This window comes from Hemibagrus wyckioides, linkage group LG03, assembly GCF_019097595.1.
Source record: "Hemibagrus wyckioides isolate EC202008001 linkage group LG03, SWU_Hwy_1.0, whole genome shotgun sequence".
NCBI lineage: Eukaryota > Metazoa > Chordata > Actinopteri > Siluriformes > Bagridae > Hemibagrus > Hemibagrus wyckioides.
Genome location: NC_080712.1, coordinates 32,730,060 through 32,754,132, shown reverse-complemented (window position 1 = coordinate 32,754,132; position 24,073 = coordinate 32,730,060). Strand labels below are relative to the sequence as shown.

The 24,073-nt window shown below is 42.3% G+C and overlaps 1 protein-coding gene across 1 annotated transcript in view; it reads right to left on the bottom strand.

Annotated features, from left to right (window-relative positions):
* Positions 1-24,073, bottom strand: part of syne2b (spectrin repeat containing, nuclear envelope 2b) — a 112,239-nt gene that overhangs the window by 58,029 nt on the left and 30,137 nt on the right. The window contains exons 53-73 of the mRNA XM_058385887.1: positions 23,019-23,096; positions 18,016-22,824; positions 16,983-17,174; positions 16,716-16,871; positions 16,349-16,620; positions 14,117-16,169; positions 13,693-14,027; positions 13,465-13,609; positions 13,177-13,377; positions 12,370-12,629; positions 11,801-11,960; positions 9,374-9,529; positions 8,449-8,589; positions 5,923-6,105; positions 5,568-5,705; positions 5,279-5,464; positions 4,908-5,012; positions 4,655-4,807; positions 3,393-3,485; positions 2,920-3,054; positions 2,101-2,277 (exon numbers count right to left, since the gene is read on the bottom strand). Of these exons, the coding sequence (XP_058241870.1) occupies positions 2,101-2,277; positions 2,920-3,054; positions 3,393-3,485; positions 4,655-4,807; positions 4,908-5,012; positions 5,279-5,464; positions 5,568-5,705; positions 5,923-6,105; positions 8,449-8,589; positions 9,374-9,529; positions 11,801-11,960; positions 12,370-12,629; positions 13,177-13,377; positions 13,465-13,609; positions 13,693-14,027; positions 14,117-16,169; positions 16,349-16,620; positions 16,716-16,871; positions 16,983-17,174; positions 18,016-22,824; positions 23,019-23,096 (10,128 nt within the window). The remainder of the gene's footprint in view (positions 1-2,100; positions 2,278-2,919; positions 3,055-3,392; positions 3,486-4,654; positions 4,808-4,907; positions 5,013-5,278; positions 5,465-5,567; positions 5,706-5,922; positions 6,106-8,448; positions 8,590-9,373; positions 9,530-11,800; positions 11,961-12,369; positions 12,630-13,176; positions 13,378-13,464; positions 13,610-13,692; positions 14,028-14,116; positions 16,170-16,348; positions 16,621-16,715; positions 16,872-16,982; positions 17,175-18,015; positions 22,825-23,018; positions 23,097-24,073) is intronic.

Below are 24,073 nucleotides of genomic sequence, written 5' to 3'. Positions count from 1 at the left end.
AGCCGTGGAGACCGATTAACGGCTGCAAGTGTGACGACAGCGCCACCTACAGGTGGGAAAGAGATCAACGCATGCATGAGGGTAGTGAGGAAAAAAACCCAAAACATCTCAGGTCTGTGCGTGAAATGTGAAAGGAAATGGCGTTTCTGTAAGAGAAGTGAGCAAACATCATACCAGATCCAGGCAGAGGAGAGACGGAAAGAGACATGATTGAGAAGAGTGAGAAAGAAAAGATGAACTCCAGAAGATAAAGTCAAACAGAAAAGAAGGACTGAGAAGCAGAGATGATATTTTTTTCTTTTTAAATATGACTGATCACCAGTTAGTGACCACATAAAGTTGGGATGATCATATCGTTTCAACATTCAGTGCATGCATGACAAGCCTGATTTCCTTTTTCTTTCTAAATGATCTTCATTAGACGCTAGTAAATGTCATGTTAGCAACTGTGTAACAGTGCTAGCTAACCGTCACTCTATAAGGCTAGTTAAAGGGTTCATTTGGATGATTTATCACTTAATGATATCTCATTTTCTTCTGGTAAACATTTAAAGATGCACTATATGGCCAAAAGTTTCTGGACACCTGACCATCACACCCTTATGTTAGCCTGCCCTAAACTGTTGCCACAAATTACAATTTCTCTTTACTGTGACTGAGAGGACCAAACTTGCCCTTGTGCATAAAGCAAGCTCCATAAAAACACAGCCTAGGTTGCAATGGAAGAACTCGAGCGACCTGTACAGAACCTTGACCTCAAGCCTATTGCACACATAGGTTTGATGATCAGGGTGTCCACATACTTTTGGCCATATAGTGTATGGGGAGATACACTATGTTGCCAAAAGTTTTGGGACACCCGTCCAACTCACTGAATTCGGGTGTTGTTTTTCAGGGGTTGGGCTCGGCCCCTTAGTTCCAGTGAAAGGAACTCTTAATGCTTCCGCTTCACACCAAGACATTTTGGACAATTTCATGCTTTGTGGGAACAGTTTGGGGATGACCCCTTCCTGTTCCAACATGACTGCACACCAGTGGACAAAGCAAGCTCCATTAAGAGTGAGTTTGGTGTGGAGGAACTTGACTGTCCTGCACAGAGTCCTGACCTCAACCCCATAGAACACCTTTGGGATGAAGAGCAGAGACTGTGAGCCAGGACTTCTCATCCAACATCAGTGCCTGACCTCACAAATGCATTTCTTCTAGAGGAATGGTCGATAATTCTCATAAACACACTCCTAAACCTTGTGGAAAGCCTTCCCAGAAGAGTTGAAGCTGTTATAGCTGCAAAGGGCGGGACAACTCCATATTACATTCATGTGCATATAAAGGTAGGCGTCCCAGTTTTGGTCTGGCTCACAGGCTCCTCTCTAATTCATCCCAAAGGTGTTCTATGGGGTTGAGGTCAGGACTCTGTGCAGGACAGTCAAGTTCCTCCACACCAAACTCACTCATTCATGTCTTTATGGACCTTGCTTTGGTCACTGGTGTGCAGTCATGTTGGAACAGGAAGGGGTCATCCGAAAAATTGTTCCCACAAAGCATGAAATTGTCCAAAATGTCTTGGTATGAAGCTGAAGCATTAAGAGTTCCTTTCACTGGAACTAAGGGGTCGAGACCAACCCCTGAAAAACCACACCTGAATTCAGTGAGTTGGAGGGGTGTCCCAAAACTTTTTTAGTGTATTATGTCTTAAAATATGACCATCTTTTTAGTTAAAAAAAATCTGTCTTTACATTCATGGTTTTTGGATCCTGTTATTAATAATCTTTATTTATTTAATTTTAGAGATAACGGTTTCACCATCTTGCCAAGATTTTTACCTAAAAATTCTGATCTAACGTTCTCAGTTAGTCCACAGGAAATCTATTAGTTCACACACGGCACTGCTCTTTATTGGCGAAAACAACAATAAAGCTAGAAGACAGGAAGTGGTCTAGAGAGACACGGTGAAGAAACGGTGCGGTGAGGAACATGGGATGAAGAATAAAGAATCGTAAAGCAGTGAAGAAGCAGCACTGAGAGAAGACGTGGAAGAACTGATGACGAGAAAATGGAAGAAGATTATTTTTCTTTCCTCCTGCAGCATCCATCTTTTACCTCGGTGATACAACTCAGCACGCTCTCACAGGCTGCAGCGTGAGGAGATCCTCTCATCCCTGCATGTTCTTCTCTTGCATCTTCATAGCACCCATCATCATCATCATCATCAATGTGTTCTCTTACGTCCACAAATAATTCCTGGTCCTCCTCCTCAGCTTCCTCATGCCCTAGCTGCTGTTGTGTTAAACACATACACACAGGTACATTATCATCTACACTACACCTGACCTCAACCTTCACCTCAGTTAAGGAACATCTCATGCACCTGATTTTCTGTAGGATTTTTAAAATTAAAAACCTATGAAACCTCCTCTAGTCATATCCAGACACCAATTAATTATTTTCAGGAAGAAATCCTCATGAGATTCTCATACGTTTTGCCTTCATCCCAAATTACTTCCTGTCTGAAGGCTTTGTTTAGTCCCCAGAGTTCTTAAAAAGCTATGAGAGTACGAGGATCTTGAATAAGGATTAAAAATCCTCTAAGATACGATCTGAAGCCAAATCCAGTTCACTTTTTAATATTAACTGACTTAAGGAAGCTTTTCCACATAAAAAAGTCAGTAAAACAGGGTGTTTACCTGGAAGACAGCGAAAATGCTGGATACACACACACACACACACACACACACGCGCGCTACATTTAAACGATTAGCCTTAACATCAGAAAATTACCATATAATAGGAATACACACCCCTGGATATGCAGAATACACACATTTACACATAAAAGAAGATGCTGTTAAGAATGCTCCAGATATAATACACTGTCATATATAAAGGTGTGTGTGTGTGTGTGTGTGTGTGTGTTCTAACCTGTGTCTGAGTTGATGATTCAAGTCTCTTCTCGAGTGTCATTTCCTTTACGGTCATCAGTACAGCTCCAGATCGCATCAACACGTCCTCGGTCACGTGCACGATCTCTACCTGCCCCTGCTCCACAACACTCTCCTGAACACACACACACACACACACACACACACTTTCTCATTAATTTCTTTATTGGGCTCTTTAAACAAAAAATAAAAATGAAGCAATAATAACAAACGGATTAAAATAAAAAAAAATCTACATAAAAAGCCACATACGCATTTATTTTTATTTATCTAATAATTCATCGTTAAATATCAGAGGACTGTTCATTTTTTATTTATTTATTCAGTTATGTTCTTTGAATAAAAAAAAAAGAAAAAAGTAATAAAAATGTTCTGATTCAGTCTGAATTAGCGATTAAAGAACTTTCATTGCACAGTTGATTATTTTCTCTGTAGTAGCCCCTGTGTTATAACCTGAGGTTCTTCTTCTTTGATGGTGGGAGGAACACGGAGCATGGAGGACATCTCACACGGCTCTGAGACCACGACAGTGTGCTCCAGCGCCAGCTAAGAGAAGAAATGGAGGATCACTGTAAGAGAGGAGTGTAAGAGTGTGTGTGTGTGTGTGTGTGTGTGTGTGATGATCAACCCATAGCAGATTTGATCAAGAGGCCTTATAGGGAGCTTTTTATTTTCATTTCTTTTGGCTCCAAATGAAGCTTTGCATAAAACACATAAGGCTTTCCCCAGCAGAGAGAAAACATATTTAGATTAGCTAACAATAACAGTACATCTCTGAGTGTCAATATACACTGACCAGGCATAACATTATGACCACCTGCCTAATATTGTATTTGTCCCCCTTTTTGCTGCCCAAACAGCCCTGACCCGTCCTGTACTGTGTATTCTGACCCCTTTCTATCAGAACCAGCATTAACTTCTTCAGCAATTTGAGCAACAGTAGCTCGTCTGTTGGATCGGACCACACGGGCCAGCCTTCTCTCCCCACGTCCATCAATGAGCCTTGACCGCCCATGACCCTGTCTCCAGTTCACCACTGTTCCTTCCTTGGACCACTTTTGATAGATACTGACCACTGCAGACTGGGAACACCTCCACAAGAGCTGCAGTTTTGGAGATGCTCTGATCCAGTGGTCTATCCGCCATCACAATTTGGTCCTTCGTCAAACTCAAAGCTCAAATCCTTACGCTTGTCCATTTTTCCTGCTTCTACCACATCAACTTTGAGGACTAAATATTGACTTGCTGCCTAATATATCCCACCCACTAACAGGTGCCATGATGAAGAGATACTCAGTCTTATTCACTTCACTGGTCACTGCTCAGGATGTTATGGCTGATTGGTGGTCAGTGATTTCTTTAGCAAGCTGGCTAATATTTGCTTAATTAAATCCAGGACTGTATCTAAAGCACTATTTGAAACATAAATGTAAAAAAGGGAAAGTGATTTCATGATCATTTCATTGTTCCTGGCTATGCCCTTGTTTTATTTCGCACATAGGCCGAAGAGAGAGTTGGACATCTTTTGCACACGTTTATGTCCACAAACCTCATGTCAGTAAAATGTCAATCAAATTAGACCTCTCTGTGAAAGTAGACAGGATTTCAGTGATGAAAAATTGTGAAACATATATTTTTCAGACCACACCATGGTTGACTATCACAAAATCAGGATGTTTTTGTGTGTGTGTGTGTGTGTGTGTGTGTGTGCTGACCTGCTCTAGCTCCAGCAGTTTATTCAGCAGTAAGTCGGCACTCCTGAAGACAGTGAGTGTGTTTTCTGCTCCTCCTGGTAAACACAGTCCGGTCTTGCAGCTCTTCAGTTCCTCTACCGTCCTCTTCATCAGATCGATCCTGTTTTCAGCAGCCTGATTTAAAAAACAAAAAAAGTGATAGAAAGCTTTTAATATAAAGAGTCAAGCGGTCTACAATCTTTACACACACAAAAAAAACCCTATAGAAACACACCCTGAACTTGTCCTGGCTGATGCCTTGCTTTGAGGTGAGCGCTAATCTGAGCTCAGTCACGTCCTTCTGCATGATGGTTAGCTCAGACTCCATGGCGTCCACTTCCTGTAGAGGAAGGCATCATCAAAATATAACACACTCACACAAAAACTATGTCTATTTCGCTCAATAAAAAAAATTTAAGATAAGTAATATCCATCATTCTGAGTTTTCTCTGTGTATACCTGCGCTCCAATAAATTAACCTAGACTTCCTGCAGGTAGAATAATCTGGATTATCTGGTCTGTAATGCTTTTGAAACCCAGTGCTACTTATCTATACTAAAGCCTCTGACGAGTAAAGATAAACCAGGTTCAGATACGGAAACTTACAGCTGCAGCGTGCTCTAATGTTTTCAGAGGCTCCAGCAGGCTGTTCTGCATGTCCGCTACGGCCCGGTCTGCTTCACGGAGCTCCTGCTGAAGCCCGCTTACATCACACACACTTGCCATCTCCATCAACACACTCTCAAACCCCTGTAAAGTCCGGCGAATCTGCGCCGAGTCGTCAAGAACCATCTGCAGAAGAATACTGGGATCTCAGAGTTGGGTTATAAACAATGGTAAACGAGTCAAAAGTTCACAGTTGATTAGGATGTTTAACGTATATCCAGTTCTTAACCTGAAGAGTGTTAACATGGCTGTCCAGACATTTTGCAGTAGTGTAGGTATACGGTGCAGTTAACCAAGACTGGGATTCAGTAATCCAGCTCTGAGATCCTTTCACCATCTCCTCATGCTCCTGAATCCAACTATGTATCTATACACACACACACACACACACAAAGTTCGGATTAAAATCCAGTGTGCCTTATATGTAGGTAACATTTGAACATTTTGTGGCTCTTTAAATTATAATAGGATATGTAAACGTTGTTATTTTTCACTTTAAATTTCTACATGGAAGTTCTACATGATATAGCTTTTGCATTACACTGAATATAAGCTACTGCTTCAGGTCAGTAAATTTTGCGTGCCTTGTTCAGGAAGGCTGTTCTGTCCTCGGCTTGTTTGGAAAGGAGCGTGTGCAGTTGTTGTGTCTGAGACAGTTTCTCCGTAAGGGCCTGTGTCTCCTCCGATTTCTCCTCACCCAGGTCCTGGAGCTCCAGCTCCACCGCAGAGAGACGCGAGTGTAAGCCGTCCAACTCGTCCCACACACGCTACAGAAGAAGATAATGCCTCTAATTACAAACACTCAATTATCCTTGTGTTATTAACTGTCTTCACTCGTTCATGCACACAACAGATGTGTCATTAGCGGCCCGCTAGCAGCTCAGGGCAAAGACAAGGCACTTAAATTGATTCTGTATGCAAAGCTGAAGTCGTTCCTGTCATGCTAACTACGTCACCCACAGCAAAGGGCTATAGGTGACAAGGATGTCTTAAATAGTGAACATGAATACAGATTGACTTTGTATAAATTATGCAGAAATTCAGGAGCTCCTCCATATAATCTTGCCAGATAAAGGAATTAAAACAAAAAGATTTCGGTGCTCTGTATTGTACACAGTAATGCTTAATATAATAACAGCAAAAGGTTTGATTATTTATAGCAAATATTGTAGTAATTCAGGAATCGTCATTTGTATCAAAGTGATATATAACAACATTTAAACTTTATTACACCAATCAGGTATAACATTGAGAGTGAGAGGTGAACACTGAGTATCTCCTCATCATGGCACCTGTTAGTGGGTGGGATATATTAGACAGCAAGTCAACATTTTGTCCTCAGAGTTGATGTGTTAGAAGCAGGAAAAATGGACAAGCGTAAGGATTTGAGCTTTGAGTTTGACGAAGGACCAAATTGTGATGGCGGATAGACCACTGCATCAGAGCATCTCCAAAACTGCAGCTCTTGTGGGGTGTTCCCGGTCTGCAGTGGTCAGTATCTATCAAAAGTGGTCCAAGGAAGGAACAGTGGTGAACCGGAGACAGGGTCATGGGCGGTCAAGGCTCATTGATGCACGTGGGGAGCAATCAGAAGGCTGGCCCGTGTGATCCGATCCAACAGACGAGCTACTGTTGATCAAATTGCTGAAGAAGTTAAAGCTGGTTCTGATAGAAAGGGGTCAGAATACACAGTGCAGGACGGATCAGGGAAGGTGGTCATAATGTTATACCTGATCGGTGTATAATAGATATACACTATATTGCCAAAAGTATTCGCTCACCCATCCAAATAATCAGAATCAGGTGTTCCAATCACTTCCATGGCCACAGGTGTATAAAATCAAGCACCTAGGCATGCAGACTGTTTCACAAACATTTGTGAAAGAATGGGTCGCTCTCAGGAGCTCAGTGAATTCCAGCGTGGAACTGTGATAGGATGCCACCTGTGCAACAAATCCAGTCGTGAAATTTCCTCGCTCCTAATTATTCCACAGTCAACTGTCAGCTGTATTATAAGAACGTGGAAGTGTTTGGGAATGACAGCAACTCAGCCACGAAGTGGTAGGCCACGTAAACTGACGGAGCGGGGTCAGCGGATGCTGAGGCGCATAGTGCGAAGAGGTCGCCAACTTTCTGCAGAGTCAATCGCTACAGACCTCCAAACTTCATGTGGCCTTCAGATGAGCTCAAGAACAGTGCGCAGAGAGCTTCATGGAATGGGTTTCCATGGCCGAGCAGCTGCATCCAAGCCGTACATCACCAAGTGCAATGCAAAGCGTCGGATGCAGTGGTGTAAAGCACGCCGCCACTGGACTCTAGAGCAGTGGAGACGCGTTCTCTGGAGTGACCAATCGCGCTTCTCCATCTGGCAATCTGATGGACGAGTCTGGGTTTGGCGGTTGCCAGGAGAACGGTACTTGTCTGACTGCATTGTGCCAAGTGTAAAGTTTGGTGGAGGGGGGATTATGGTGTGGGGTTGTTTTTCAGGAGCTGGGCTTGGCCCCTTAGTTCCAGTGAAAGGAACTCTGAATGCTTCAGCATACCAAGACATTTTGGACAATTCCATGCTCCCAACTTTGTGGGAACAGTTTGGAGCTGGCCCCTTCCTCTTCCAACATGACTGTGCACCAGTGACCAAAGCAAGGTCCATAAAGACATGGATGACAGAGTCTGGTGTGGATGAACTTGACTGGCCTGCAGAGTCCTGACCTCAACCCGATAGAACACCTTTGGGATGAATTAGAGTGGAGACTGAGAGCCAGGCCTTCTCGTCCAACATCAGTGTGTGACCTCACAAATGCGCTTCTGGAAGAATGGTCAAAAATTCCCATAAACACACTCCTAAACCTTGTGGACAGCCTTCCCAGAAGAGTTGAAGCTGTTATAGCTGCAAAGGGTGGACCGACGTCATATTGAACCCTATGGATTAGGAATGGGATGTCACTTAAGTTCATATGCGAGTCAAGGCAGGTGAGCGAATACTTTTGGCAATATAGTGTATATTATAGACATTATTTGGGCAGAATGTTGTGAGTCAATAAACTTGGACATATCAATCTGATTGTGATTAAGATCTATGTGAAAGAACAGTGTTTGTGTCTGAGTTGAACCTTCTGTGCGCTCTCAGCTTCAACAACATTCTGACACTTCTTCTTCAGCCTGCTGCGTACGGCATCCAGGCCTGTGTTAATCTCTGAGAGTTTAGCGTCTAGCCTGTGTAACGGGCCACTCTTTAACACAGCCACCTCCACCTGAAAAAGAGAGAGAGAGAGAGAGAGAGAGAGAGAGGGTAGTGATTAAAAGTAAACCCTTTATATTCATCATAAAACTGGTTCTTTAATAATGAGTATAAATAATTCATTAATTGCAATGAAAAGAAAAGGTTCATAGCTCCAAGTGTCATATAAGAGGATTAAAATCCAAACCTTGGTAGACTTAAAAGCTTCAAAGTTACCTCAGTGACCCATTTTCTACTAAATTAGTGTGGCAACAGGTGAAAGTAGCAGGTGGTGGTGAACACACACACACACACACACACACACACACTCACAGACTCACACATGCACAGAAAAGCATGAACCACAGGAGGCCCATTCTGTAACGAGACTGATGGAGAGCACAAGCAGTAGGTGGCTAATCTAACACATCTAGTGTGTGTGTGTGTGTGTGTGTGTGTTTGAGACAGAGAGAAATAGAGAAAGATGGAGAGAGAGAGAGAGAGAGAGAGAGACAGACAGACAGAGAGAGGGAGTGAGAGAGAGAGAGAGAGAGAGAGAGAGAGAGAGACAGCAGGTATAAGGACATGTCTGTTTCTGAGTGAGACGTTCCTCTAATTCAGGCATCATAAAAAACAACATTAGAGAACTTTTAAGGCTAATCAAGATTAGCATGTTGTTATTTATCAGTTTTATAACATAAAGTAATAAAGTAAATAACGCTAAATATATTAAATTCAGTCTAAGCATAAAGCTCAGCCACAGAAGTGATGAACAAAGGAAAACTAAAGCAGAATGAAGGCTTGTAAAGACTCCGTACCTGCTTCCCCACTTCCTGCAGCGAGTGAGAGACTTCCTGTAGAGGGCCGTCGATCTCCACGGGAACCAGAGTATACATATCTGAATATTTCATCCTAATGCCCTCCATGATGTGCTGCAGCACTGCTCTCTGGGTACACAGCTCAGAGTAAAGCTCCTACAGAGACAAGGAGAGGATTTATTTTGTTTGTTTTTTGGTCAGTGAAATAATTTAATGACCTACACCATGACATTTCTTTGGAAGCTGATCTGCTGTTGCATGAAGTGAAGAACTAAAGCACTGCTGCATTACTCTCACTAGAACCAAAAGGGGAAATCCCACTGCTTTAAGCCCAACAGCATTGTAATTTAGGAAGGTGGAAACATGTCCGTGAAAAAAAAGTTTTAACAAACAAAAATAACCCTTCAGCATTTCATTACTGAATAAATACTGGATGGAAATGAACATAAAGAAATTAGGATGCAAATCTTTCAAGATGGATTTTTAAATTTTTTTAGCTCTTTTACACAGACATACTTACTTACATATAAACAGGTTGGTTAAAGAAACAAACCAAGACACACCACATCTATCATAGTGTAATTTAACCCCTAAAAAACCCTGCATGGATAAAATCAGGTCTGGACGCTGCGAACATATTCTGCCAGTCACAAAAAAGTCAACAATTCTGTCTGAAACAAACTCTGCTATTCTTTTCATCTTTCATTTAATCACTGAACATCATTTAATCACAATCTGTGCCAGGGCATCTTACCGGTCGATCCAGTACCGTTTACAGGGTTCTCCTGGACTCTCAGCTCCACGTGAATGAATCCCATACAGTGTACTCTAAAGCGCTCTCTCTGTTTCTCTGTCTCTGTGCTGCTAAGCATCAGCCCTCTTCACCTTTCAGCCCCCGGGCAGCAGATAATACTCGGCTCCCTCAATTCATATTGTAATGAGTTATTTGAGACCGGGACAAAAATAAAGGACACAAAAACAGTTATAACGCCGTATTCCCGTGGTGGACTTTCTGCGGTGGACGATGAAAGAGGCACAGAGTGTACGCTAGGTCTGCTGTGTAGGAATGATGACATCACACTCGGCTTCAGGGTCATCCGTGTGTAAGGTAAAAAACAAAGGTATTGGAGCTTGTGTGTGTGTGTGTGTGTGTGTGTGTGCGTGTGTGTGTGTGTGTGCGTGTGTGTGTGCGTGTGTGTGTGCGTGTGCGTGTGTGTTGAAACCCATCTCTAATATTTGCAAGCGACTCAATATTACTGCACTGCAGGATACAGTGAGAACATTATAACCAAGCTGTTTGGCCTGGGGGACTTTAAACAATAGGAAGAAACTGTGACTGGGAATGAAACAGTGACATTCAGTTTCAGCGAGACGAGGAAGACTGAGACGTGAGTTTGTACAAGGAACAAAGGAAAGAATATTTCTGCCCAGGTTGAGGATTATCCTGACCGGATCTGGCGCACAGCCTACGAGTCAGAGTAACGTTTACTGGAGAACAAGCCCCATTCAGACCAAACAATGCCTCAGAGCAGTTGCCGCATTATTTAAACCATGAAACATAAAACTGCCTCCATGGCTTTCCAGGAGCGCTTCTCTACAGAAACTGAATGTCAGTAGCAGCACAGATGTCTGATTCAATACAGTTTTATCCGTGCAGGGCTTTTAACAACAGATATTGTTACAGAGCAGCTTTACAGACATCTGGATGTAGAGTTAGATCCTTAATGAACAAACAAGAAGGAGGGAAATCTTCCACAAGGAAGAAATCCAGGCTGAAAATAGTAAAAATGTTCAGTGTGAGCAGATTGTGAATCAAAGATGATGAGCATGGAGCAGTCCCTACGGTTATGGCAGGAACAACTGGCTACAAATCAAAGATGCAAATCTTTAGAGTTTAATAAAAAACAACAATGGAAAAATAAGCAAATTAAAGCAGAGATCTGTGATATAACTCCAACATCTGGATTTTTTTCAGAAACAAACAAAACCAGTTAGGTTCTCATCTGTACCATTATTCCAGAAACAGTAGGAACCAACAGCTGGTCATACTTTATTTACTTTATAATGTTGTTGTTGTTCTTTCGGCTGCTCCCTATTCCGGGTCACCACAGCAGATCATTTGGTCCGTATATTTCGATTTGGCACAGGTTTTATGGTGGATGACGCAACCCTCCCAGTTAATCCAGGCTTGGGACCCTGCACTGAGAATTAACTCTTCAGGGGCTGGGTTAGCATCCTGCCCGGGAATTGAACTCGAATCCTGCCACTGGACCACCAGGAGGCGTGACTTTATTACTTTATAATAAGATGACAAAATATCTGAGATCGGTCTCCTTCCTAAAGATGTGTAGAGACTGACTGGTGTGTTATAAATATTATATTTATTCAACTACTTAGTGCATTATAATGATCGTAGAACAAACCCACCTGCAGCCGTTCAGTGTTAGACACTCGCTCCAGCTCTGACAACACAGTCCCTGCAGATGCGAGCCATTCCCTGATCCCTCGCAGCTCCTCACACACCTTGGTCCTCTCCTCCGTCTCCGCCTGCACCGTCTTACAACCCTGATCACTCCGGGACTTTAGACTGCAAGACATAAAGGTCAAAGATTTTTCACTCTCTGAGATGATTCTCTGAGAAGACTCCACACTCCAGTGACTGGAGGTTGGAGGTTGATAATTGTCTTATTGGGCAAGACAGTGAGGGAAATATCCAGTGTGTACATTTTTAACTAACCAAAGTGACCACAGTCGAAGAGGAACAGAATTATCATTTTGGACAAAAACAAAATCCATACATTTAATTTGAAATTAAAAACAAGAAAGAAAGAAAGAAAGAAAGAAAGACGTACTTGCACAGCCAAACTAACTCATGCAGACTGCAATAGTGTCCTTGTGACAAAATAATTTCCACCTCTCTACAGTGAGTAAACCAGCTGTAAAAAGAATAAATATAATAACATCTTAAACAACACAAAAAAATGGTGACCTCTGACCTGTGATAGCGCTCTTGCATGGTTTGCAGCTCCTGACAAAGGGGAATGGGCGGGGCTTGTTCCAAGTGGGAGGGGACTCTAAGTAGCCTAGCAACACGCAGTTCCAGGGCAGATAGAGCTCGACGCTCGCAGTCCAGTCTGTCCTGGTACGGGGACCAAAATTGCAGCAGCTCCCGAAGCTCCTCAGAGGTAGCTTTCTCTTTGCTGAATTCTGGGAACTCTGCCTCTATCTGTTCCAGAACAGACGACGCTTTCTCCATCTGTGGAGCAAAAATCCAGCATACAAGACTGTGGATAAATACCAGGAAGTACATTTGTGAAGAACCTAATTCCTTGACATTTTCTTTGTAAACTGAGGGGCTAATTAACTTAATTAAGTGTAATTAGTAAAACAGTTCACTAAACTGAACCAAACAACTGATTAAACACAGGAAATAAACTAAAATCCGTCTGCTGTTGATGCTGGGGTATATGTGGATGCTGCCAGCATTTCTGAATGGGAATTCTGACTTGAATGACCCCTTCAGACCACTTTGAGGTCAGCCTTTTCTGAGTACAATGGATTGCTGTATAATGTACATTACTTAGCTGCAGACCAGAGACTAGCTACATGGCTAAAGGTATTACGTCTGAAGGGAGAAAAAAAACTTTCAAAGACATGCCTAGTCTTTTTTCATGGTTTAAATGTGACAACAGCTTGTTTTGAGACAAAAACCTCCCTTGCAATGTGACCTAAGTTCAGAATCCACCAGTAATGAAACGACAAAAACTTCTCATGACATCAGGCTGAGATATTATGTAACTCACACTCATTGTGATGCGTGTCCATTCCTCTCCCCTCCACTCCGAGTGTGCAAGCAGATCTCCGGCGCACTGACATAGTCTGGCCACCTGACCCCAGAGGGAGTACACGGCATCGTCCCTGTTGCTACGGCAACCCTGCACTGGACACCACTCTCTCAGCTCCTCCAGTTTTCCAGACAGAGTTTCCACATCTTTAACAAGTGTCTGAACAACCAAGAGGAGGAAAAAATGTTTGCTTTTTATCAACAAAAATATTACCTTACTATTACACAGTTTGCATGCCACACCTACTTTCAGCTTCTCTTGCTGGTCAAGGCAGTCCACCTCAGACGTGAATTTTTTAGAGGCGCATTCCGCTAGGGTCGTTTCTGAATCCCGGACACGTCGACACAGCTCTTCGTATAACACACGGGTGCTTCTCTGGCTGTTAACACACCTTACAAAGGATAGGCAAAGGATAATTACAGCATTAAATTCTTTTCCAGGACTGAAAAATAAGAAACATTATTTATGATGTACCTCTCTAAAGCTTCTTGTCTCAGTTGGGCCTGGGCTTTAAGAGTGGACATCCGAACCAAGAGCCAACCTAGAATCTCAACTTGGAAACGTTCGACCTTCTGTGCTGAAAATAATGGACTGAAGGGAGCAAGAGTCTGAATTTCAGAGAGATGGGATTGGAATTCTTTGTCTAAAGACAACAGGGCTTGCTGAACGTCTTTCAGCCTTTCTGAACAGCTCCTTGGTGAGCACAGAGACGGGAGGAGAACGGATTCGGTCCTCTGGAGGAAATGGCCGGCACTTCTGACCCCTCTCAAATAGTTTTTTAATGACTCCTTGGCTTTGAGCAGGTCCATCTAGGAAAAGTATGCAAAATTAATCTACATTTAATTTAATTTACATTTCAAAGTCATGAAAGTTTGGATTCTATACAATTCTTACTTACCAATCTTTGCTCACAGTTACCTAGGACACTTTTGGCCAAGTCTGCAATGCTTCTAGAACTACGAGATCCCTGCTGGTGTCCATTTTTGATTTCCAAAACCTCCAGAACCCGCATTCTAGCTTCAATGTTCTTCTGGAGTTTAAGAAACTTTCTGAGTTCGTTTTCCACAGTTCCCTGGTTAGACTCCACTTCATAAGTCTTCTCAAGCACCTGATTAACCTCTCTGAGGAAACCGTGTACCACTCTTTGCTCTGAGAGATAATGTATTTCTTTCAGAATGTCCCATTCCACAATCTGAAGGTTGTTTCGTATAGCCGTCTCCCAGGTGTTAAGACTATCAAGGTTTTGTTTGAGTCTCTCTTGTTCGGTGGTTAGCTGAGATGGATACAGGTCCTGTGAGATGTTTGTAAGTTCATCTGAAGTCTCCTTGTACATAAGCTTAATTAATGGAATCTGAGTAAGAAGAGACTGACAGATCTTATAGCGTTCCTCTTTGGAAATGCTTTCATCGTTGGTTTTAGGGACAAAAATTTCTATGTTTTCCCGAAGATCCTCTACACGTTGCTTAAGGCCGAGGAACCTTTCATGGATTTGAGATTTAATATGAAAAGCCCTAATTTTTTGATGAAGCTCAGAGATTAAACACAGCAGCTCTCTCCTCTTGCCTTCTGCAGAGGTGTTTATTTGTTCAACCTGAAACTTGTGCTCTACAAGTATGCGTTTGAAAGGCTCAATGGCAGACAGAGACTCCTTAGTAATGGGAAATGTGTGCCCTTTCATGTCTATTGCTATCTGTCTCAGTTTCTGCTCTAACAAAGCCATTTTCTGTTCTGACAACTCCTGGTTTTGTAATATATCTGTTATCTCCAGGATGGAGGATTTCTCATAACTGATGATGCCCTTTATATCTTCCTGGAGCTTGGTGAGTTTCTCATACAGCCATGTGTTTTCAGAGATGCTAAGCTCAGAGATAATGTCTTTACTCTTCATCTGCAAAGCTTCTGCAATCCCTGAGTGTTTCTCTGCCTCAAGGAGCGTATCCTGACTCTGCCGTAACCTCCGATCGAGATCTGCTGCACTCAAGCTTTGGAAATCCTCTCTACTTAGAGATTCCTTGTGGAGGTGGGACAGAATCCAGGAATCCACTTCAGCTATCTGTTCGGAAATCTTCTCCCGGGTCTGAAGACTTAACTGTATTTCTTCCATAGCAGTAGCTAGTCTTTCTGCTGTAGATTTTGACAAACTTGCCAATAACTCCAAAAAGGAAGTGACCACAGGAACATCGAGTTCGTCAAGATCTGGGATCATCTCGGTTACCTCCTTGGTCAGAGTGGTTAACTGTATCTGCTTAGACATCACCTCTGAATGCAGCTTCTTCAGGTCCTTGATTTGCCGATGGACTTCTTCTGGAAGCAGAGAAACCTTCCTTTGCCTGTTCTCAATGTCATACTCTGTCTTCTTGGCCCAAGCTAGGGCTTCTGTTATCATTTTGATGATTTTGACCATGGTCGGGTTGTTGCTGGTTGGCAGTGAATAATCCAACTCCTCACCAATCAGATCTATGTGATCTTTGACACACCATAAGCCCTGCTGTATGTTACATGCCTCAATTTTGAAATTACAGCCTTGGGAGAGAGCTTCAAAGCTTTGATGGAGGTCAAAATACCTTTGTTTGGCAGCTGTGAGCTCAGCACTGAGTCCAATCATTTCTTGCGCTCTCTTGCTATCCCAACCAGCAGATGAAATCCAACGTGATCCCAAGATCTTCAAATGTTCTTTTAAGGTATTGATATCCTCTAGAAGATCAAAACTCTCTTTGGTGTATGTGCTGACATTATGCAAGCTTTTCTCAGCAGATCTCTCCAGTGCCTTCCATTCGCACTGCAAGATGTTCTGTTGCGACAGTGCTGCCGCTCTCTCTGGCTGGCTGAGGTGGGGTGATAGCTGGGAATGTGTCTGGATCAGCTCTCCAAGAACTGTCCTCTCCTGTTCCATAGACCTAAGAAACGAGCGCAGTCTCTGCTCCTCAACAAAGCTGCTTTCGACTGGACACCTTCAGTAAGTTACAAAAGAGAAAACAATGATGAGGTTCTGTTATGTTGGGGCCAAAAAACAGTACCACAAATCTTATACTGCATTCATTTTAAGTGTAGCCAGAGAAATCTGTTTCCCAATGGAGAATGAATAGAAAATAAAAATACTATCTAACTAAAACACTTCTCGAATACTTACATTTTCAGGGACTCCAGTTCACCCACCATTTTCTCAAGAGTAGCCCTGGCTTTCTGCAATTGTCTGTCATAATCAATCACCAGCTGCAACTGGGCCTCCTTGGTGTGCACAGTGCCAGATGCATCCCACAATGCCTCTGTCCACTGGCAACTCAGTCGCTGAATAGCCTCAGGGTCGTTGACTGATCCGGTGGCGAGAGTGCTAACCTCACCGTTAACGTGATCTTGCTTGGAGATTGAGGAAACTTGTTTCTGAGCTCTCTGTCTGCAAAACTGATCCATTAAACAATACATTTAGAGACTTTAGAGATGGTCCAAGTACGTGAATAAAAAAAAATATCAAAAGACCAGCTATCCTGCCGACTGACCTCAGCCTCTTCGACTTGTTTGGCCATATCTGTAGGGTTGAGCACTGCAGGGCTGTTACGACAACTCAGTATGCAGAAGACCAATCTGTTCAACTGGGCCTCAAGGTCAGCATCAGAGGTATTGAGAATGTCCAAAGGATCGTAATATGGCCTGCTCTGTGGTCACAAACAAACAAAAAGGACAGTTTAAGTGACTGGACTGCACACATGTAACATTAGTTCTTGTCAAACCACCAGTTACAAAAATATAGCAGCTCTGATTAATACCTCAATTAGCAGGCTACTGGGTCTTGTCTTAGACATCTTTTCAATCTCAGCAAAAATATTATTCATCGTAGCACCGAGTGGTTCTTCCTCTTCTTCTTCTTCTTGTTCTAACACCTCTGGCACGTCAATACTTTTCACAACTGAGGCATCCTGAGTGCTGATTTCTGATTTGTCTGCATCTTTTACTTGTGCCTTCAATTTAAAAAGACAAGATACTTCAATGTGATACAGTAAAACCATGCAGTGATTAGTGAACTCGTGTGAACTTGGTGAAGTTTAGGCATAGTCAGAACTATTCAAGACATTCAAATTCAAATACGAAATCATACACAGTACGACATGTAGTGAAATGCTTTTTACGACTGTCTTACATAAAAGAGGAAAGAGTAAAAAAAGAAAAAGTGTGGACATGAAAGATAGGGGATATAGTTAGGAAGTATAGGGAAAAATAGGGGGGAAAAAATTAAATGGTAGAAATCACAATGAAAAAAAAAAAAAAGTTCAAATGTTGAACATTGTGGAAATTTAGTCCAGCTATGCCAAAGTTGCTCCAAAACTCCAGCATCTATTCATGAACCTGCCCACTTACTATGACCATCGTATTAAATAGCATTTTAATGTAATTCCTGGACAAGCCTTTGGTGGTCAGAATTCTATAATAGGGACGCTATTGAACCTATTTCAGACCAAACATACTGCATGCATTATAGAGAAAAAACAAATCTGACTAGAATATAATTACTCACATACAATTACATTAGCATGGTAATCACAAAAAAAGATTAGCTACTAGCAAGCAAAACTAAACAATTAACCAAATGGACATTGTTAAGGAAAAAAACACATTTTGTGCTCAATTACTCAATTTCAAAATTTATGCAATTATGTAAATATATACACAGCTAAATGGTGACTGACCTCCAGAATCCAGATAATGTTTACCATATGTGGTAAACACCATGCAAACAATGCACATACAACAAACAACAGGCTCTAAATGCACATCTTTCACACGCATGCAATTTCCTGTTACCTGAACCGTACTGCTGCGTTCAGTCTCAGTCAAGCCCTCTGTACGTTCCATGCCCAGAGCATTGCAGAGCTCCTTCTCAGGCTGCTCGTCTTCTTGTTTAATCAGCGGCTGGATCTCAACACTTTTTTCAGTGTCTCTGGTTGTTGGGATTGGTTGGATCGATGGCTCTTCTTCATGAAGTGGAATTGTATTGAGGTCAGTTGGAACTGTATTCTTCTCTTGGCCTATTGGTGTGATTGGTTCAGGCAGAGCTTCTTCAGGTGATACTTTGATATTTCCATGCTCTACTTTGTTATCTTCTTCTCTTAGATATGGTTCAATCATGCACTCCTGTACCTCAGGGTGAGACATTTCAGTAACTGAATCAATTTTGCTATCTGTCCTTTTTGTAGGTGTGGGTCTTACTAGCGTCTCCTCAGGCACCTGGGGTTTGGAAACCACTGAAGAAATGTTGCTTTCAGCTTGGCTTGCTGCTTGTCCCACTGGTGGAGTGATTTTTACAAGATCCTCCTCTTCTTCACTCTCTTGTCTCACAGTTTCATCCAGATCAATGCTGCTACACTCCATTTGTTTAGCTTCAGTTTCATCCACATTTCTGCTATCTCTCATTTTTGTAGGAGTTGTGGATTTTTCCAGTTGCTCCTCCATTTCTTGGGTTTTATCAATAATGTCACTTTCAGCTTGATTTGTTTCTTGTTCCTCTAGAGGAGTCTGTTTAAGATTCACCTCTTCATCAGCACTCTCTGGTCTCACAGTCTTGTCCAAATCATTGCTGCTGGAAATTTCACTCTCTGTTTGTTTAGGTTCAGTTTCATCCACAGTTTTGCTATCTATATAAGGAGTTGTTGTAGGAGTTGTGTTTTCCAGTTTCTCCTCCAATTCTTGGGTTTTATCAATGATATGCATGTCACTTTCAGCTTGTTCTACTGGAGGAGTCAGTATTACAAGACCCTTCACATCAGATCTCTCTTCTGCAATGGTCTTGTCCAAATCAGCGCTACTTGAAAATTCTGCTTCTTTAGGTACGATTTCATCCATGGTTCTGCTATCTTTGCTGTCTGTCAGAGGTGTGGGTTTCACTAGTGTTTCCTCTGGTGGAGATGTTTTTTCAGCTCTGGCTTGTGTCTCCAGGTTCTCCAAATCACTGCTGGCAGAAACTTCAGTGGCCATTAGGTCATTTTTGCTTTCTCTCCTTCTTGCTGGTGGTGTAAGTTTCACCAGTGTCTCATCTATCTCTTGGGGTTTGGAAACCTCTGAAATACCATCACTTTCAACTTCAACTGCTTTGCTCACTGATGGAGTTGGTTTAATGACTAGCTCTTCGGGAACCTTCTCCAAAGAGAAGCTGGTAGAAATTTTGCCAGCCACCGTGTCACTCATGTTTGTGCTCTCGCTCCTCCTTGTTGGAGGTGTGGGTTTTAACAAAGTCTCCTCCATTTCCTGGGTCTTAGAAACCATGGACAGATCACTTTCAGCTGGAGTCATTTTCTGTCTCACCGGTGGAGCTGGTTTAATTATAAACACCTCAAGAGGTTTCTCTGGTGTTACTGAGTTCTCCAGATCCATGGCTGCTATGTCACTCACATTTTTGCTATCTCTCCTTCTTGATGGAGGTGTGGGTTTCACTAAAGTCTCCTCTGTTTCTTTGGTTTTATCAACAATGGAAATGTCGCTTTCGGTTCGACTCAAAGCTTTTCGTCTAAATGGTGGAGTTGGTTTTACAAGATCCTCACCAGTGACTCTTTCTGGTGTCACTAAATCACAGCTGCCATAAATTCTACTGGCCGCTATGTCGGTCATATTTCCACTATTTCTCCTTCTTATTGGTGGTGTGGGTTTCAACAACGTAGCCTCTATTTCTTGGGCTTTTCGTCTCACTGGTGGAGTTGGTTTTAGAAGAAGCTCTTCAAGAGATTTTTCCTGTGTCACTGTCTTATCCAAATCAGTGCTGCTGGAACTTCTGATGGCTACTATATCACTCATATTTCTGCTATCTCTCCTTCTTGCTGGAGGTGTTGGTTTCACTACAATCTCCCCAACTTCTTGGATTTTGGAGAGCACTGAAACAGCGTCACTTTCAATTTGACTCGAAACTTTCCGTCTCACTGGTGGAGTCGGTTTAATGAGTGGCTCCTCAAGAGCTTTCTCTTGTGTCAGTGTCTTCTCCAAATCAGTGCTGCTGGAAATATTCCAAGCCATTTCTTTGTATGCTTCATCACTAAAGTTTCTACTAGCTCTCCTTCTTGACGGAGGGGTCGGTTTCATCAGTGTATCCTCCATTTCTTGGATTTGGCTTAGCTGACTTCCTTTTCGTCTTACAGGTGAAGTTGGTTTTACAAGAAGATCCTCAGGAATGTCTTGCATCACTGCCTTCTCTTGGCTGGCCATTTCTTTAGACAGAGTATCTCTCATACTTCTGCTATCTTTCCTCCTTGATGGAGGTGTGGGTTTCACCAGTAAATCCTCGCTTCCTTGGGAGACCAGTGGAATGATGAAGTCACTTTCATCTGAGCTTGATTTTCGTCTCACTGCTGGAGTTGTTTTTTCAAGAGATTCCTCAACAACTTTCTCTTTTGTCTGTGTTTTGTCCAAATCACTGCTGTCAGACACTTGGTCGGTCACAATTCTGCTGTCTCTTTTTCTTGTTGGAGGGGTGGGTTTCACCAGTGTCTCCTCCATTTTTTGGGTTATGGAAACCACTGAAGCGTCATCACTTTCAACCTGACTTACTTTTTGCCTCACTGGTGGAGTTAGTTTTAAAAAAGGCTCCTCAACAGCTACTGTTTTACTGGTCTTCTCCAGTTCAGGTTGTTGATGCTCTGCCCTCTCTTTTTGCCTTCTTTCTGGTGTGGTAGGAGAATCAAGGTCCAGTGACAGCCTTTCCTCTCCTAACCTCTCCTTATGTCTCATGTTTGGTGGAGTGTGAAGAACCTCTGCAGGTGGCAACCGGATTTCCTGAAGTGTGTATTGTTGAATGGTTGGTACAGGAAAATGTGCTTGTTCAGACTGGACCTCTGAATCAATGGACAAACTTTCCATTTCCTTAGATCGTCTGATTGGTGGGGTTGGTTTAGTTTCAGCTTTCACAGTTTCCTTATCCACATCTTCCACTAGATTGTCTTCACTACTACAGGACAACCTTTCTAGTTTCCTTCTAGCTGGTGGAGCTGGTAATGCCCCCATGATCTCTGATGTCTCTGACTGCTTCCTAGCATTCCAGGTTACTTTCTCGCTGGCCTCAGCTGACACTGACTCTTTACCAACTTCCTGTTCAATGTTTTCCATACCCTGAAGTTTAGAAACGTTTGTTTCTACTCCACCAAGTTCACTTGTGGCAGTATCCAGTGGCAGCACATTTGTCTCAGCAGCTGGCTCTTGACGTATCTCAAGTCCCCCGTGTCTTTCCAGAATCATGTATCTACGTTGGGTCTCTCGAGGGCCATTATCCACAGTCCAGAGATCAAGTGGTTCCATCACTCTTTGGACCTCCTGTGGTCCATTGCTTGTTGTCCAGGTTCCTTCTCTCTCAGCATTTGGTTCACTGTTTCCTGTTTCAGTTGTTTGTAAAGTTCTATCAATGTTTTCTCCAGGAGGTTGACTTGATTTAGTGGAATCAACAGCATTCACAACTTTTTCCAATGCTTGTTGATCCAGAGTGGTATGACTGTCAAATGGTTTTCTCATCTCATCTGACATATCCAATGTTTCCACTTGTTGAGGCAAAGAGCTATCATGACCAGTGTGTGAAGCTGAATCAATTCTCCCTGCATTCGGGTCAGTTGAGCCTGGGATCTCAGTAGTATGAATATGTACTGTGTCTGTATCAAGAATCAATGCAGCTATTTTCTTTTGTGGCATTTTACCTTCCTCGCTAATAAGATCACAGATATCAGAAGTAAATGACCGCTTCCTATTTGCATCCTCACCTGCATCAGGTTTTTGCTCAAGACTCTGAGCATATATCGTACACTTGTCAGGTTCACTTGATTCCTCTGGTTTTCTTTCCAAGCATGTCTCTTCATCATGGACTTCTTCACACAAGGCAGTTTGAATCTTTTCCCTTACTTTCATCTCCATCTCGATTTTTCCTTCACTTTTTGCTGGACCAATGGCAGATTCATCAACTTCGTGTACTATGTCAGACTGCACAGCCAAAGCTGAGGGAGATAAGCTGGCAATTTTAAGTTTACTTTGGTCGAAATGTAGTGCTGTCAGCGACCAGTCTGCTGTTGGAAAGTCTATCTCTTCTGAAATCTCTTCAGTGAAATCTCTGTCCATGACTGTGGAGACAGTGGTGTTAAGTGGAAGTTCTCTTTCCTCTAATTTCTCAGATGGCTTTATTCTCTCTGTAACACACTCTGAAACATGAATATCAGCATAATGAGATTCAGACCTAGTGAGATCAGTGGACTCTTCTCGTTTAGCACTTGTAGCCAGTGTTGTGGTTAGCAGATCATAGGTTCTGAATTCAGCTCCGTACTCATCTACTACAGACACCAGTGTTGGTTCTGGCAACAACTCTTCATTAACTGTCATGGAAACCTCACTGACTCCTGATTTTGGTTTGAGCATCATAGCCAGGATGGCCTCTGACGGATTATCATCTTGCACTAAAGTTTCCAGTGGTTGTTCTGACTTGGCTGGGGTTTCTTTAATAATTGACATAACATTTCTATGCACTACCTCAAAAGGCTCAACCACTGAAACTTCAGTACTGCCCACTGGGGTAGAGGAAATATCTTGAAGCTTTGACCAGTTAAGCTCAACCTTTGTGGTGGTATCCAGTGTGCTGGGCCATTCACAGGAAACCTGCCATGGTGCCATAACGTAGAGAAAGTCTAAATAATGTCTAAAGCAATGAAGAAGCTACAGAAACCAAAGGTAGACATGCTAATGACTAGAAATCTATGAAATCCATGTACAAATGTTTTGTCAAATAAAAAGTAATAAAAATAAACTTTAATGAAAGAAGAAGGACATATAATACACTCATTCTGCTTTACCTCTGAGACTAAATGATGGGTTTGTGTTTCCAGTGACATTGTAAGGGCTTTACTTTTCATCCTCTCCTCCTCAAGATCCTGAATCACAAAAAGCAAAATAAATGAATTATACTTATTTACAGTGACACTAATAAAGTTACTGTTATAAACTTGCAGAAAAGTCTTCCTATGAATTCTGTACCCATGATGTTTTGTGTTATATAGAACACATGAAGCCTTATGATGCCTATCGTAAACCTGGATACTTGTTCATTGTTCAAAAGTACTTATTTTATTAATTACACAAATAAATGTGCATAAAACCTGCCCATGACTTTATACTGTAACTAATGTTAGTTCACAGAAATGTTATACACACTAAGGTCGTAGCGCACTATAGTAGCTAGTGTTGTTTCTGTACCTAATTCTAACTGTAATGCATAACGGAACGACCTGGCACAATGCACTTTTAAGTAATGTACACTATATTTCCAAAAGTTTTGGGACATCTGCCTTTACATGCACATGAACTTTAATGACATCTGGTTCTTAATCCATAGGCTTTAATATGGAGTTGGTCCACACTTTGCATCTATAACAACTCTTCTTTCCACAAGGTTTAGGAGTTTGTTTATGGGAAGGCCTGGCAGACAGTCTCCACTCTAATTCATCTCAAAGGTGTTCTGTTGGGTTGAGTAAAACTTGGATGCAGTGGCTAGGCCATGAAAACCAGTTCCATGAAGCTCAAATTTCAGAGGTCTGTAGCTATTGACTTCAATTGAAACTTCTGCACACTGTGTGCCTCAGCATGTGCTTACCCCGCTCTGTGATTTTACCTGGTCTACCACTTCATCTCTGAGTTTCTGTTGTTTCCAATTGCTTCCACTTTGTTATAATACCATTAACAGTTGAGCGTGAAATATTTAGTAGTGAGGAAATTTCATGAATGGACTTGGTGGTGACCTATCACGGTACCACACTTGAATTCACTGAGCTCCTGAGAGTGACCCATCTTTCATAAATGTTTGTAGAAGCAGTTTGTATGCCTAGGTGCTTGATTTTATACACCTGGAGCC